The sequence below is a fragment of the Orycteropus afer genome, unplaced genomic scaffold (genome assembly GCF_000298275.1).
Source record: "Orycteropus afer afer isolate SDZICR_OR568_19922 unplaced genomic scaffold, OryAfe1.0 scaffold00250, whole genome shotgun sequence".
NCBI classification, from domain to species: domain Eukaryota; kingdom Metazoa; phylum Chordata; class Mammalia; order Tubulidentata; family Orycteropodidae; genus Orycteropus; species Orycteropus afer.
In genome coordinates this window covers 5,081,982-5,099,913 of record NW_006921837.1, presented here as the reverse complement: position 1 = coordinate 5,099,913, position 17,932 = coordinate 5,081,982, and the positions used below count along the sequence as shown (strand labels likewise).

General features: G+C 37.9%; 1 protein-coding gene across 1 annotated transcript in view; it reads right to left on the bottom strand.

The window, feature by feature from the left end:
- Positions 1-17,932, bottom strand: part of ULK4 (unc-51 like kinase 4) — a gene marked incomplete at its 3' end in the record, with an annotated part of 718,552 nt that overhangs the window by 208,198 nt on the left and 492,422 nt on the right. Inside the window, exon 29 of the mRNA XM_007949711.1 lies at positions 14,334-14,426. Within this exon, the coding sequence (XP_007947902.1) occupies positions 14,334-14,426 (93 nt within the window). The remainder of the gene's footprint in view (positions 1-14,333; positions 14,427-17,932) is intronic.

Below are 17,932 nucleotides of genomic sequence, written 5' to 3'. Positions count from 1 at the left end.
TAGTACTTGCATTAAAATTCCAAGAAAGAAACACATACTTATTCCTTAGACTTAAATTTCTTCTTTAGGAACAGAGAATGTGCTGTTAGAGGGATGAATTTGAAGGATCCCTGCTTAGACTTTTTAAAAGACAATAAAAAGATCTGCTTTAAAACTGGCAAAAATAAAAAGAGTATTAGTCTGTATTATATATACAATCTTGCATTATCAGTAATAAAAAACATTAAGCTATAAGTGTATACATCAGTAGACAGGCAAGATGATCAGATATCGGTAGGTGAACAGGAGTATACATACAACCACATAGAGGTTTGGCAAATGATACTTCTACATATGTATTTGTATGTGTTGTAAAAATATCCACTTATATAGTAGAGAAACCCAAAGTTATCAGAACTTCTAAGCCATAACAAAACACTTTGAAGGAATGAGTTGCTGGGCCTGGGGGCTAAGACCCATAACCTTAGGGGACACCAGGGTCAAGTGGCATAACATAGTCCACAAAGATCATGTTCCACATACTACTTTGGTGAGTAGCAATTGCAGTGTTAAAAACTTATGAGTGACCATCTAAGGTACAAAAATTGGTCTCTCCTTGTTCAGACTAAAGAAGAGTGAAGAAAATCAAAGATTCAAGGAAACAACTAGTCCAAGGGACTAGCAGACCGGTGAACCTCATCCTCCATGACTGAGACCAGAAGAATTACATGGTGCCCAGCTATCTCTGTCAACCACTCTGAAGAGGATTCACTAGGAAATCCTGGAAAGAGTAGAAGAAAAATGTGGAACAAATCTCAAACTCATAAAAAGGACCAAGCATATTGGTCTGATAGAGACTGGTGTATCCCCCAGAACCATGGCCCTTCGTCACCCTTCAAGCCTGGAACTGAACTTATCCCCATGGCTCAACTTTCAGGCCAATAATAGATAGGCCTACAGCATGAACATTAACAACAGGGAGGTACACATTCCTTAGAACCTTCAACCATAAGAGATCAAAAGAGCAGCATGTGCCCAGAAATAAAGCCCAGAAAGTAGGAAGGGATGTTGTTGTTGTTGTCATGTGCCCTCGAGTCAGACCCGACTCATAGCGACCCCTCCCTGGGTTTCCGAGGCAGTATCACTATAGAAGTAGATTGTCCCATCTTCCTTCCAAGGAGTTGCTGTTAGGTTTGAACCACCAGCCCTCTGGTTAGCAGTCCAGTGCCTTAGGCACTATGCTACCAGAGCTCCCAGTAGGAAGGGATAGGAAAAAGAAAGAAAAATGGAAATGGTAACCACAGAAGTAGGAAGTGCTGTTATATTGTGGGGACTGTATTCAATTTCATGAAACAAAAAAGTGTGTAAAGAAATGAATGAAAAACCAATTTGTTCTGTAAACTTCACTCAATTCACATTAAAAAAAAACTTTATATATATGGTAACATGAAATACAGAATATAATTTAATATTTTTATAGGATCCTCTGAAATGAATAAAGCTGCCCACAGCAGAAGGCACCCCACTTGAGAACTGTCATAAACTCAGCCTTGTGGAAGACCCAAACAGTAAGATTTTAACATCCCTGTCACATTGCCACAACATATCCACATACCCTGGCATAACCACAGGAAAGGTTGTTTTGGTTCAACCTTTTGTCCAATACTGATATTGCCTACAGTTTTTCTTCTTTGCATATAACAATAATGACATGCTCATTGTTCAGCAGAAATTTCTTTGGTTAAACATATCAGATTAAATCAAGGTGATTGGGACAATGTGATTTAACAATTCTTTGTTAAAGACGAACTGGTAGATTTCTGGAAAGACAGTGGCATTAGCTGGTTTAAGATTCCTAACTTCACACACAAGCACTAAGAAAAGCAACTAGAAATATACAATCTTAACTCTTTAACTAAACTGAAAAAGTCAATGAAGATGTGATCTTCAGCCTATATGACCATGAGACCATAAGAACTAGATGGTGCCCAGCTACCAATGTCAACCACTCAGAAAGTGATTAGTGCAGGAGATCCTGGATAGAGTGGGAGAACAATGTGAAACAAAACTCAAAATCATAAAAAAAAAAAAAAAGACCAGGTTTACTGGTCTGACAGAGCCTGGTGAGAACCCTGAGACTATGGCCTCTAGTTACCTTTCAAGTCTGGAACTGAACTTACTCCCATGGCATTCAGCCAAACAAAAGACAGGCATATAGGGTGAACATTTACATCAAGTGGATATACTCCTTAGAATGATTTATCATGGAAGAACAAAAAAGGCAGTATTTGCACAGGGAGATATTTCAGGGGCAAGAATGCATAGGAAAGGATGACATAGGGAAGCAGTAACTACAGGGAGGAGGTGGGAAGAGAGCAGTTACATTGTGGGAAATTGAAGTCAATGTCATGAAACAAAACGTGTATCAACTACTGTGGTACGATAAATGAATTTGCTCTGTAAACTTCCACCCAAATCACAATAAAAATTGAAAAAATCTGTGGACCACAGTTCTCCTCTGACACACATGGGGTCATTAATCTCTGGCTCTGCAGGAATAGGGCAGACTTTCCAGGCAGACTGTTATGATCTGTCTAGTAGCTAGTTGAAAGATGAAAACCTCAATCCAGCTAGCATCAAAGCTCTCACAGCACAAAGGGTGAAAATGGTGAGCAAAGAAAGAAGACTATGACTGCTGAAGGATTTCTGGCAGGAATTAGCAATTTGAAAGTATCATATATATGAGAACATTGAGAAGGCTAACACATGGCATTCTAATGTCCCAGTTCCAACGAAAGATAAAAAGATCTACAAAGAAACTGGAAATGATGGCCTACTCAAAAGAACAAGACAGAAAGAGAGACACTGTATCTATGGAAGTACAGATAATGGACAGAGTTGAACACTTTAAAACAACAGTATTAAAAATGCTCAAAGAACTAAAGGAAAACACAATCAAGAAGCAAAAGGAAATCAGGAAAGCAATACAAGGACAAAAGGAGAATATCAATATAGGATAAACGAAAACCCACAGCCACCGAGTTGATTCCAACTCACAGTGATTCTATAGAACAGCATAGAACTGCTTCAGGGTTTCCAAGACTGTAAATCTTTACAGAAGCATATTGCCTTATCTTTCTCCTGCAGAGCAGATAGTGGGCTCAAACCACTGACTTTTCTGTTAGCAGCTGAATGCTTTAACCATGGTGCCACCAGAGCTCCTCCAATAAAGGACAGACACTATAAAAAGGCACCAAACAAATACTGAATCACTAACTAAAATGAAAAACTGAATGAAAGAATTCAGCAGCAGATTTGAGCTGCTGAAGGAGGAAGAATCAGCAAATGAGAAGATAAGGCAATTGAAATTATTGAGGATAAAGAGTACACAGTAAAAAAAAAAAATTAAAATGAGGAAAGGCTAACAGAATTGTGGAAAAACACCAAGCAAACTAACATCATGAGAAATACCAGAAAAATAAGAGAAAGGGACAGAAAGAATATTTGAAGAGATAATAGTAGAGAACATGCCAGATTTGAAATAGGACATGAATATATACATACAAGAAGCTCAACTGACTTAAGTGGGATAAATCCACTTGAGATTCACACCAAGACACTTTATAATCAAACTATCTATAAAAAAAAAAAAAAAAACCAGTAAGACAGAAGCAAATTACCACATAAAATGAATCCTAAGTAAGATTACTTAGATCCTAAGTACTTAGATGGGAGCTCTGATGGCTTAGTGCCTAAGACATTTGACTGCTAACCAGAAGGCTGGTGGATCAAATCTACCAGCCATTCCTTGGAAGGAAGGTTGGGCAATCTACTTACATAGTGATGCTGCCTTGGAAACCCAAGGAGGCATCACTATGAGTCCAATCGACTTGATGGCAGTGAGTTTGTTTTTATTTTTTCGGAAGTAGAACACCAGGTCTTTGTAAAGCGTTTCTTGGTGAACTTTCAGTTAGCAGTCAAGCATGTTAAAGATATGCACCATCTAAGGATTGTATAGGTGAAAGATAGGATAACTACTACATAAAGGTGGAAAGGGAAGAATTGTATAGGAATACAGTTTCTGTATGTTACTGAAGTTAAGATGATATCTATTCAAATTGGGATGCTATACATTAAGGATATTAAATGTAACTATAAGGCTAACCATCAAAAATTATCTATCTAGGGAGAAAAAAAATCCATGACCATCAAGTCGATTCTAACTTATAATGACCCCCATAGGATTTCCAAGGCTGTAAATCTTTATGGAATTAGGCTATCTAATATTTCTCCTATGAGTAGGTGGTAGCTTTGAACCACTGACCAAAGCATTTTTGTTAGCAGCTGAATGTTTTAACCACTGCACCTCCAGAGCTCCTTTATCTATGTGTATACATACATGCAAAAAGAGAAGTAAATCAAAAAGGTTCCTCCCCCCAAAAAAAGTCATTACAAATGATAGCAGTATTAGAAGAAATGAGGGACACAGCAGGCATAAGAAACTAAAAACAAACAGCAAAATAGCAGAAGTCCTTCCTTACCAGTAATTAGCTTAAATACAAATGGATTAAATACAAATGGATTAAACTCTCTAATTAAAGGCAGAGAATGTCAGAATGAACCAAAAAAAAAAAAAATAAGCCATTTATAAGCTCTCTATAAGAGCTACATCTTAGACCAAAAAAAAAAAAAAAACTTATTAAGTTCAAAGTCAAAGAATGGAAAAAGTATTCCATGCAAATAGTAACCAAAAGAGAGCTGGTGGCTCTATTGAAAACAGACAAACTTTAAGTCAAAACCTGTAATAAGATGCAAATAAAGGCATCATATGATAAAAGCCCAAATGACCAAGAAGATATAAAAAAATAATAATAAATCTATATGCCCCTAACATCAGCATTCCAAGATAAATGAAGCAAACACTGACAGAATTAAAGAGAAAAATAGACTATTTTATAATAGCTGGAGAGTTCAATACACTATTTTCAGTAACAGACAAAACAGCTAGAAAAAGATCAATAAGGAAATACAGGATTTGAACAATAATTAAAACTAGACCTAACAGACATATATAGAATACTCCATCCAACAACAGAACAATACACATTCTTCTCCAGTGCACTGGATATGGATAGACCATATATTAGGTCACAAGGCATGCTGCAATACATTTTAAATGATGAAATCATACAAAGTATCTTCTCCAACGACAATGGAATAAAACAAGAAATTAGTAACAGAAGGAAATTGGAAAATACACAAATATGTGGAATTAAATAAAACACTATTAAACAGTCAATGAGTCAAAAAATAAATTAAAAGAGATATCAGAAAATGCATGGAATCTAATGAAAAGGAAAGCACAACATACCAAAATGTATGTGATGTAGCCAAGGCAGTCCTCAGAGAAAAACATATAATGATAAACATCTACATGAAAAAGAATAATCTCAAATCAATAACCTAACTTAACAACTTGAGAAACTAGAAAACAAAGAGCAAACTAAGCCCAAAGCTAGCAGAAGGAAGAAAATAATAAACATCAAAGAAGTAATAAGGTGGACAGATAGGTGGACAAGCTGAACGATAAGGTATGTCCAGGAAGGGGTTAGTAGACAATGTTTCTACATGCATATTTGTATGCACTGTAAGAATGTCCAGGTGTATAGTAGAGCGGACAAGGGGCAAGGTTGTGGTAGTTTCTTGGCTACAACCAGCTACCCAGAGGGAGCAAGTAATTGGACCTGTGGGGTGGGCTCGGGACCATGGTTGCAGGGGACATCAAGCTCAACTGGCATAACATACTACACAAAAACATCATTCTACATCCTACTTCGGCGAGCAGTGACTGGGACCTGAAACATTTGCAAGCAGCCATCTAGATGCAACGATGGGTCTCTCCTCATCCAGAACAAAGAAAAAAGAAAACCAAAGATGCATGGAAACAATTAGTTCCAAGGGACTGGTAGACCATGTGATCCTTAGCCTATATGACCATGAGACCAGAAGAACTAGATGGTGCCCAGCTACCACAGTCAACCACTAAGAGGGGGATCAGTGCAGGAGATTCCAGATAGAGTGGGAGAATAATGAGGAACAAAACTCAAAATCATTTAAAAAAAAAAGACCAGCACATTTGCTGATCTGATAGAGCCTGGTGAAAACACTGAAGACTATGGCCCCTAGCCCCACTTCAGGTCTGGAATTGAACTCACTCCTGTGGCTTCCAGCCAAACAACAGACAGGCATATGGGGTGAACATTTATATCAGGGAGATACACCCCTTGGAGAGATCAGTCATGGGAGAACAGAAGGGCAGTGTTTGCACAAAGAGACAGCTCAGGGGGCAGGAGCATATGGGAGGGAAGGGCACAGGGAAGAGGTAACTATGGGGAGGAAGTGGGGAGATATCTGTTACATTCTGGGGAGTTGCAGTCAATGTTATCAGACAAAATGTGTATGAACTGCTGTATGGAAAGTTAATTTCCTCTGTAAACTTTCACCCAAATCACAATAAAAACTTAAAAAAGGAAAGAAATTAGAGAGTAGAAAAACAATAATAGAATCAATAAAAACAGAAGTTGGTTTTCAAAAAATAAAATACACAAAGCTTTAGCTAGACTAACACAGAAAATGAATGTGGAAATATCTGAAATCTGAAATCAAAGTGAGGACATTACAACTGATGCTACAAAAATAAAAAGATTCAAAAGTGAGTAATATCAACAACTGTACATGACCACATTAGATAAATCTGATGAAATGAAACCAATTCCTAGAAACAAATAAACTAGCTACATTGGCTCAAGAACAAACAGAAAATCTCAACAGAGTCATAACAATTTAAGAAACTGGATCAGTAATCAAAAATCTGCAACACCAAAAACAGAGTCCTGCACCATAATGTATCACTGGAGAATTCTACCACATATTTATAAAGAGACAACAATCCTTCTTCAAGTCTTTCCAAAAAAATAAGAGAAAACACTTCCTTACTTACTCTATCAACCTGATACCAGTATCAGATTTAGACATCAAATTAAGAAAACTACAGACTAGTATCTTTTGTGAATGTTGATTCAAAACTCCTCAACAAAATACAGAATCCAACACCTTTTTAAAAGGATTATACACCATGATCAAATAGGACTTACTCTAGGAATACTGTTGTTGCTGTTCTCGTTAGATACATTGAGTCAGCTTCTACTCACAGTGATTCTACATACAACAGAATGAAATACTGCCCAGTCATGCGCCATGTTCACAATTCTTGCTATATTTCACTCCATTGTTGCAGCCACTGTGTCAATCCATCTTGTTGAGGGCCTTCCCCTTTTTCGCTGACCCTCCACTTTACTAAGCATGATACCCTTCCTCCAGGGAACGGTTCCTTCTGACAACATGATAAAAGTTGATCAAAGTCTGGCTCACTTCCAAGGAGCATCCTGGCTGCACTTCGTCCAGGACAGATTTGTTTGTTCTTCTAGCAGTCCATGGTACTTTCACTATTCTTCACCAACACCACAACTCAAAAGCACCAACTCTTCTTCGGTGTTCTTTATTCACTGTCCAGCTTTCACGTGCACATGAGGCAACTGAAAATACCATGGCTTAGGTTAAGCATATCTTAGTCTTCAAAGAGACAGACATCTTTACTCTTTAGCACTTTAAAGAGGTCCTTTTGCTGCAGATTCACCCACTGTAATACAACATCTGATTTCTTGACTTAAATCATGCTTCTTTCTTGCTTTGAATGATGGTGATTGTGAATCCAAGTAATATAAAACCTTTGACAATTTCAATGCTTTCTCAATTTATTGTGATACTGCTTATTGGCCTAGTTGTGAGAATTGTGGGGTTTTTTAAATGTTGACATGTAATCCATACAGAAGACTGTAATCTTTGATCTTTATCAGTAAGTGCTTCAAGTCAACTTCACTTTTAGCAAGCAAGGTTGTATCATCTGCATATTGCAGGTTGTTAATGAGTCTTCCTCCAATCCTGATTATGTGTTCTTCTTCATATAGTCCAGTATCTCTTATCATTTGCTCAGCATACAGATTTTGAATAAGGATGATGAAAAGATACAACCCTGATTCACACCCTTCCTGATTTTAAACCATGCAGTATTTGTTTGTTCTGTTCAAATGACAGCCTCCTGGACTATGTACAGGTTCCTCATGAGCACAATTAAGTGTTCTACAATTCTCATTCTTCACAATGATGTGAATTTTTTATGATTCACACAGTTAAATGCTTCTGCATAGTCAATAAAACACAAGTAAACATCTTTCTGGTATTCTTTTATTTCAGCCAAGATCCATCTGATACCAGCAATGTTATCCTCTCATTCCACATCCTCTTCTGAATCTAGCTTGTGTTTCTGGAAGTTTCCTGGCAATACACTGCTGCAACCATTTTTTAATTATCTTCAGCAAAATTTTACTTGTGTGTGATATTACTGATATTGTTTGATAATTTTCATATCCGATTGGATCACTTTTCTTTGGAATGGGTACAAATATGGATTTCTCCTAGTTGGCCAGGTAGCTGTCTTCTAAATTCCTTGGCATAGATGAGTAAGTGCCTTCAGCCCAGCATCCATTTGTTGGAAAATCTCAATGGTTATTACACATCAATTCCTGGAGCCAGTCCCTTCAATGCAGCTTCCCTCAATGCCATTGGTTCTTGATCATATGCCACCTCCTGAAATAGCTAAAAATCAACCACTTCTTTTTTCTATAGTGACTCTGTGTATTCCTTCCATCTTCCTTTGATACTTCCCGCATCGCTCAGTATTTTACCCATAGAATCTTTCAATATTGCAACTTGAGGCTTGAAATTGTTCTTCAGGTGTTCCAGCTTGATAAATGCTGATCATGCTCTTCGCTTTTGGTTTTCTAACTTCAGGTCTTTGCACATTTCATTAAAATAATTAACTTTGTCTGTTCGAGGTACTCTGAAATCCTCTGTTCAGCTCTTGTCTTTCTTCCATTTGCTTTAGCTACTCTCCACTCAATGGCAAGTTTCAGAGTCTCTTCTGACATCCATTTTGGTCTTTTCCTTCTTTTCTGTCTTTTGGTTTCTTCAAGTATGATGTTCTTGATGTCATCCCAAAACTCCTCTGGTTTTCAGTCACTGGTATTCAATGTGTCAAATCTACTCTTCAGATGGCCTCTAAATGCAGGAGGGATATAATCAAGGTCATATTTTGGTGCTTGTGGACTTGTTTTAATTGTCTTTAGCTTCAATTTGAACTTGCATATAAGCAATTGATGGTCTGTTCCACAGTCAGCTCCTGGCCTTGTTTTAGCCGAAGATACTGAGCTTCTCCATCACCTCTTTCCAGAGATATAGTTGATCTGATTCCTGTGTACTCCATCTGGTGAGGTTCATGTGTATAGCCACCATTTATGTTGTTGAAAAAATGTATTTGCAATGAGTAAGTTGTTGGTCATGCAATCTCTGGCATAATTTCTATCACCAAGGCCATATTTTCCAATCAACAGCGATTCTTCTTTGTTTCCAACTTTCTCGTTCCAATAATCAGTAATTTTCAACACATCGTGATTGCATGCTGGGTCAACTTCAGACTGCAGAAGTTGACAAAAATCTTCAGTTTCCTCATCTTTGGCTTTGGTGGTTGGTACGTAAATTTGCATTAACAGTAGTATTCACTGGTCTTCCTTATAAACATATGGATATTATCCTATCACGGACAGCATTGTAGTTCAGGATAGGTCTTGAAATATTCTTTGTGATGACAAATGCCATGCCATTTCTCTTCAATTTGTCATACCCGGCATAGTAGATGATATGACTGTCTGACTCAAAATGGCCAAAACCAGTCCATTTCAGCACACTAATGCCTATGATATCAATCTTTATCCAATGCATTTAATTTTTGACAACTTCCAATTTTCTTACATCCATACTTCATACATTCTGTGTTCCAATTATTAATGGATGTTTGCAGCTATTTCTTCCCATTTTCAGTCGGGGTCCATCAGCAAAAAGCTTTATTCCATCCACATCATTAAGGTCAATTCTCCTTTAAGGAGGCAGCTCTTCCCCAGTTGTATTTTGAGTGCCTTCTGATCTGAGGAGCTCAACTTTCAGCACTTTATTAAACAATGTTTCAGGGCTATTCACAAAATTTTCCAGTAATATATCAGACACTGTTTCACCACTATTCATAAGGCTTTCAGCAGCCATTTCTTTCAGAAGTGAATGCCCCCATCCTTCTTCCCAGTCTGTCTTAGTCTGGAATCTTCACTGAAACCTGTCGAACCACGGGTGCCCCTCCTGGTATTCAAATACCAGTGGCATAGCCTCCAGCCTCACAGCAACATGCAAACCACTACAGTATGACAGATAGTCAAGTGGTTTCCAGGAATGCTAGAGTAAGTCAGTATTAGAAAATTAATCAATGGAAAACACCACATTAAGAAATTAAAGGAAAAGAGCCAAATAACCATCTCAATCAATGCAAAGAATACATCATACAAAACCCAACACCCTTTCACAATAAACACATCCAAAAACCTAGGAACAGAAGGGAAAATTCTCAATATAATAAAGAACATTTATAAAAGGGTAAAGACAAAGCATTTCCATTAAGAAAGGAAACAAAAAAAAAAGAGACCTGCTCTCACCAGTGCTATTCAATACTGTAATAGAAATCCTAGCCAAAGCAGTTGGGCAAGAAAAAGTAATAAAGGGTATCCACAATCAGGAAGGAAGAAGTAAAACTATCCCTTTTGACAGATGGCATCACCCTATATATAGTAAATCTCAAAGAACCCATATGAAAGCTACTAGATCTAATGAATGAATTGTGCAAAATGGCAGGATACAAGGTCAATATACAAAAATCAGCTCATTTTCTATATAGCAATAATAAGTAATCTGAAAAGAAAATTAATAAAACAATTCCATTTATAATCACATCCAAAAGAATAAAATGCCTTGGAATAAACTGAACCATAGAGATGAAGGATTTATATACTTAAAATTGTAATATGTTGCTGAAAAAAATTAAAGAAAACCTAAATATATAAAAAAGACATTTCATATTCACAGGTTGGAAAAAGTAATATTGTTAAGATGGTAATACTAGCCAAAATGATCTACAGATTCAATGCAATCCCTATCAAAATTGCAACAGCTTTTGTTGCAGAAAGGCAAAATCCAATCTTCAAATTTATATGGAGCTTCAAGGAATCCCAAAATGCCAAAGGAATCTTGAAAAAGAATAATAAAGTTGGACAACTCACAGTTTTTGATTTTAAAATATACCATAAAACTACAGTAATCAAAATGGTCTAGTACTGTTGTATGTCTCAAAAAAAAAAAAAAAAAAAAACCTGTTGTTATGTGCCATCAAGTCAGACCCAACTCATAGTGAACCCTCCTTGGGTTTCCGCAGTGGTATCACTATGGAAGTAGATTGCCCAATCTTCATTCCGAGGAGTGGCTGGTGGCTCTAGCACTGTTGTATGTCTATAAAATTCTCAATATGATAAAGAATGTTTATAAAGACCTACAGCTAACATCATGGTCAAAGGATAAAGGCAAAGCATTTCCATTAAGAAAGGAAATAAGACAAGGAGATCATTATAGACAAATGCTTTTCAACAAGGATGCTAAATCTGTTCAATGGGGAAAAAATAATCTTTTAAATAAATAGTACTAGGAGAACTGGATTTCTATACACAAAAAAATAAAACTGGAACCATATCTCCCACTATATATGAAAATTAACTCCAAATTGATCAATGACCTTAATGTATGAATGAAAATTATAAAACTCTTGGAAGAAAACAAAGGGTAAACCTTTAAAGACCAAGTTTTCAACAGCATATTGCTAGATACAACACCAAATGCATGAGCAACAAAAGACAAAAGATAAATTGGACTTTATCAAATTAAAAAGTTTTGTGTATCAAAGTGAGGAGGTAACATACAGAATGGGAGAATTGTTTATATCGTAAAGATTTAATATCTAGAATACACAAAGAACTCCTACAACTAAACAACAAAAAGGTAAACAATCCAATGAAAAAAATGGGCAAAGGACTTACATAGATATTTCACTAAAGAAGAAATACCAATAGCTAATATCCACATTAAAATAAGCTCAATATCAACAGTCAGTATGGAAATGTAAATAGAAACCACAATAAAGCATCCTATTTCATCATCCAGTAAGATGGCTATTATCAGAAAAATGGTGTTGGTGAAGATGCTAAGAAATTAGAACCCTCATCCTCTGTTGATATTTTAAAATGGTGCAGCACTGTGGAAAAACAGTGTGGCAGTTACTCGAGAAGATAAAAATAGAAATGCCATATGGCTCAGCAATTCACTCCTAGGTATATATCCAAAAGAATTGAAAGCAGGTACTCAGAGAGATTCTTGTATATCAATGTTCACCGTATCATCATTCACAACAGCAAACAAATAGGAAAAAACAAGTGTTCATCAGCAGATGAATGGATAAGCATTATATGGTATACATTCACACAATGGAATTTTATTCAGTTCTATGGTAGTTAAGGTTATGTGTCAACTTGGCTGGGCCTGGTTTTGAGTGACTGGGCAGCTGGTGGTAGTTATTTCCCATGATGAGACTGGCAATCAACTCCATGGTGGGATCTACCACAAGCAGCTGAGTAGCTGCTTTAGGGATGTGATCTGTTTCCCGAATATAAGGAGAAGCTTTGGGCATGGTCTGTAGCTTTCTGGCACACCTGGACCCTGCAAGTAGCTAAGTCCTCATTCAGCAGCCTGCCATGATGCTCGACTGATCTTGGGACTTTTTCTGGACTTGAATTAGTGATCTGCTGTGTGGTTTGATAATATTGGGACTGTGCTTTTGTACTTGTTGATCTTGGGTTTGTCAGCCTCAGCTGCCAGCAGCTGCGTGAGTGAAGAAAGCCTCCAGCTTCAGAAGGCCAGGAGCAAGAGACAGAACTGAAGCCCAAGGTCCAGGGGCTTTCACCCAGCCTCTAGAGCCTGGCACTTTGAACTGGGACTTTAGCCTCCAAAACTGTAAGAGAATAAACTCCTGTTTGTTCAAGCCATTCCACCTATGGTATTTCTGTCAGAGTGACATTAGACAGCCAAAACAAGTTCATAAAGAGAAATTAAGTTCGGATATAAGCTGTGACACAGATGAACCTTGAAAATATTATACTAAGTTGAAATGAATTAGCTGCAAAATGACAAATATCATATGACCCCACTCATACAAAATATCTAGTACAGGCAAATGCATAGGAACAAAAGTTTATTGGTAGTTACCAGAGGTGGTGGGAGGGAAAAACAAGAAATTATTGTTTAAAGGCCATGGAGTTTCTGTTAAGTGTGATGAAAACATTTGGAAAAGGATAGTGGTGATGGTTGTATAACAAACCAAAAAAAAAAACAAACTCACTGCCATCCAATTGATTCCAACTTATAGCAACCCCCACTGGATTTCCGAGCTGGTAAATCTTTATGGAAGTAGATTGCCCAGTCTTGCTTCTGTGGAGTGGCTGGTGGATTTGAACCACCAACCTTCTGATTAGCAGTCAGATGCTTTAGGTACTCTGGTTATACAACCAGAGCTCCTTGGTTGTATAACAAGTTAACGTAATTAATGTCACTGAAGTGTACACCTAATGGATTGAAATAGCAAATGTCTTGTTATATATATTTTGGCACACAAAAAAAATTAAATTATTAAAAAAAGAAAAGATCTACTGGCAACTTTGCAGGTATACCTCCCAACCCCAAAAGGTCCTCATACGTCACCTGCTCAATTAAAACTAGTGTTCTTGTTTGAAAAGAAGGAAGAACTAGCATTCTTCCTCTTCTGTAAACTGAGTGCTCTTTCAAACAAACTCTTCTTTGCAATACTGAAAGCAGTAGCTACTATCCTAGCAACTAGTTCTAAAAAAATTGGTATTACTTCTGTACTTTCTTCAATAAAGGCCAAAGTTCTATACTACTTAATAATGCTACGTCAACTAAATGAAATAGTAGCAAGAAGTAATAGCCTATAAATTCTAGAGATTGAAATAAACAACTGTTCAGTACAATAAGAGACACAGTTTGACATTTTCTTTAAGTATATGTGTTAGTATTTCTCTTTAAATAATTCATCATTTAAAGCATGAGGCACTGCACATTGTTTTTCAAAATCCACTAAAGGGCAAAAATATGAGAATAAGTCAAAACAGTATAAGACATGGATATTACAAATCATGAAATATGGAAAATCACAATCTCATTATCTTTAACGTTTTCAGACCACATAAAATCCATTTTATTGATAAGAAACAAGACCAGGAAATCTGAAGTAATAATACCTGGTAAAAGCTGGGTTGTGTTCAGTCATGGCAACCAGCAGCTTCAAGGCATAAGCTGGTACTGGGTCAGGCTCCATGAGGATGTGCTCATATCTGAAATGATAAAGGGAGTTAAAGGAATACTCACTTAAACTCTCCTCTGAACAGCAGAAACAATATAACCTGAGGTGTAAACATATGAAGATGGGGAAGGGGGAAAAAAAGAAGACAGATTATGAAATAAACTTGTGAGCTATAGGACCTACACTTAATCTCACTAAGCCTCAAACAACTTCCCTTGTCAAAGAGGTGATGATGGTACTGACCTGCCTCAGAGGGTACTGTTGATAAGAGGATTCAATGAGATAATCCATGTAAAACAATTAGAACTAAGCTAGGCACATAGTAAAAGATCAATAAAGGCTAGGCATTTGTGTCACAGGTCCCTGAAACCACCCCTACATTCAGAGATTTATTAGAAGGGCTCAAGACTCAGCATATTGTTGTACTCATGGCAAAGTGTTATTCCAGTAACACAGTAAGCATATATAGCTGGATCATAAGGGAAAAAAGACAGACGGAGCCTGCAAGAATCCATGTGCAGTTTTCCCAATTCTCTCTTCCCTCTCAAGAGGAGTTAACACATTGTGATGCAGTGCACTACTTAATATGGTCCTTATAGCCATAGTCTTTGTAACTCCCACCAAATGACTGGGTGGGACTATGCATATGAGTTGTTTGCAGTCCATTAAAGGGGGTGGACAGCTTGCTAATAACACAAATAAGGTGTATGGTGTTGGAGACCAAGAAAAAGACCCCCAAAAGAACATGATTGCAAGGCACATGTTCTAACTACAGTTAAGAGATGGCAAGGCCTCTCTTACGGTTGAATGCTTGCTTGGCTCCAGCTTTGTGTTCCTGGGGCAGAACATTGTCCCAGCAGAATGATTGCTAACCTGTTTCCCTGGGATAATGTTTTGCCCTAAGAATACTATACCTTAGAAACCATTGTTTAGAATCATGTACCTTAACAATGATACTATATTTTAGAATGATCTAGCTTAGTGATTATTTGCTAATCCTGCAAGAGATATTAACCTAATTAATTATCCAATACATTTGGACATGGGAAAATGCTTTTGGGTATGGGAAAGAGTAAAACTTTAACGTTTAATTAATAGCTGATTGTTATAAGGAAATATATTATTTTACTGTAGAAGAATATTTGATTGAATACTTGATTGTTCTAAAGAAATATCAAGAATAATGATGTAATCGTATGCTTATGTATAAATAAAGCAGGACGGATGCATCAGGGGTCACTCTCGTAGAATATGCAGGGCATCTGCCTGGCCCCCTTTCCTTTTAAAAAAAAACATTAATCCTTTAGTGACACTTTATTTCGTGACCTGTGCAGTTTTGCCAGATGCGGCAGTATGGCAACCTTATGGGGATGAAACCACACAAATAAGGTATATAGAACCCTAATGAGGGGATTAATCAAGTTTTGCCATCCAGGTAGGCTTAAAATGAGCCATCTCAGAAGCAGAAAGGGGGACCTCATGACCACAAGAAGTCAACATGGGAGCAGAATACATCTTTTGGACCTGGGCTCCCTGCACTGAGAATCCCCCCAGCCCAGGAAACACAGAGAGCTGTAACACTGGAGATGGTGAGAGATCGCAAGAAGCAGTATCAGAGATGTGGCAGCAGCAGAACCAGTAGATCAGCAGAGCATTGCACAGTGGGCCAAAGCCCATCAGCAAGAAACCTGAGTGCCCTCAGACAAGAGGCTCGCTGGTAGAGCGGGGTGTCTCTGAGCACCTACTGGCAGAGCAAAAAGAGCTTGGCAACACTTGCCTGAACAGGGTAGAGGCCAGGCCAAGGGGCCAAGGGCCCAAGGGGCCAATGGCCTGAGAGCCTGTAGGCATGGCTGAGAAAAGGCTATCTTGATCAAGAACTGTTCCCAGAGTATTACTTACTATCTGTCACCTGTTACTTCGCTAATAAACCCCATAACTGAGAGTATGCTGTGGGAGGGAAAGTTCCTATCAGAACTGGTAAAAAGGTTGGAGGGTGGAGACATATCTGACCTCTGCCTCACAGGAATCTGCCTTTGGCCATTAACGTAGATGATGTTCCCTGTAGTTAGAGGAGGTTAGATGCCACCGCCATGACATCTTTACAGAAAGAATGCACTATTCCCTCAGTTCTACAAATGCAGCAATATGTTTCTACCTAGAAAAGCCCATTAGACTCAGTGATAAAGGTTTCCACAGGGGGTGGTCATGTAGGCAATCTTCTATCTAACGTACCAAAATTCCAGACTCTCCGAAGGAAAGCAGGTGTTCAAAATAACCATAGAGTTTGCACAAACAGTCTAGGCACAGTGAATGAGTCTTTTCAGTGAACTGTGGACTGAGAACACTCTGAAGCCAAGTTCCCAGATGCCAGTCGATGGTCAACTTTGCAGACAGGCCTTCCTAAGGAGAGCAGTCACAGACCTATTAAATCTTTTCTGTGCAGGATTCTCACTAAATACCTTAAAATCTGAAATTAAAATTATGTACAGAAAATAAAACTCAAAATATATTTATTGAAAGTTACCACAACCAAATTATGACTGCTTTCTCATGCTGTTTACTAGACAACAGCTGATTTATACACTATAACTCATCTATTTAGGTTTAGTTATTTAGTATGTTGCTGTTGTTATATGCCATTGAGTCAGACCCAACTCACAGCGACCCCTTCTTGGGTTTCCGAGGCAGTATCACTATGGAAGTAGATTGCCCCATCTTCCTTCCGAGGAGTGGCTGGTGGGTTTGAACCACCAGCCTCCTGGTTAGCAGTCTAGTGCCTTAGGCACTACGCTACCAGAGCTCCTAGTATACTACTATTTAAAAAAAAAAAAAAAAATGAATGACTGGGCGTATGAATGAGCAAAGTAGGCAATCAACCAATTTTACTATTTAACTCGCTGGAACAGCCAACAACTGAAAAGGAAGAAAGTACCTCTACGAATCCAAAATAGGTGTTCAAAGAGAGGTGACATGAAACAGATGCTTTTCATGGAGAGAACAAAGCCCCAGGCTCCTACTCAAAACCTACTCTTATTTTCAGTTTGGAAATCATTATGTAACAAGCTTCATTAAAAAGGGGCCAAATAAGAGAGAAGGATTATTTCAGGAAGGCAAACTGAGAATTTTAAGAGCGATTAGAAAGACAAAAAGAAGAAGAAAACAAATCCAAGAACTCTAGGTGGTATGCAGACTATTGTTGTTGTTGTTGTTAGGTGCCCTCAGTCAGCTCCGACTCATAGTGACCCTATATACAACAGAACAAAACACTGCCTGGTCCTGCACCAGCCTCACAATCCTTGCTATACCTGAGCCCATCTTTACAACCACTGTGTCAATCCATCTCCTTAGAGAGCCTTTCCCTTTTGCTGACCCTCCACTTTACCAAACATGATATCCTTCTCCAGGGAATGGTCCCTTCTGACAACATGACCAAAGTAGGTGAAGATGAAGTCTGGCCGTTTTCACTTCCTGGGAGCATTCTGGATGCACTTCTTCCAGGACAGATTTGTTTGTTCTTCTGGTGTCCATAGTACTTTC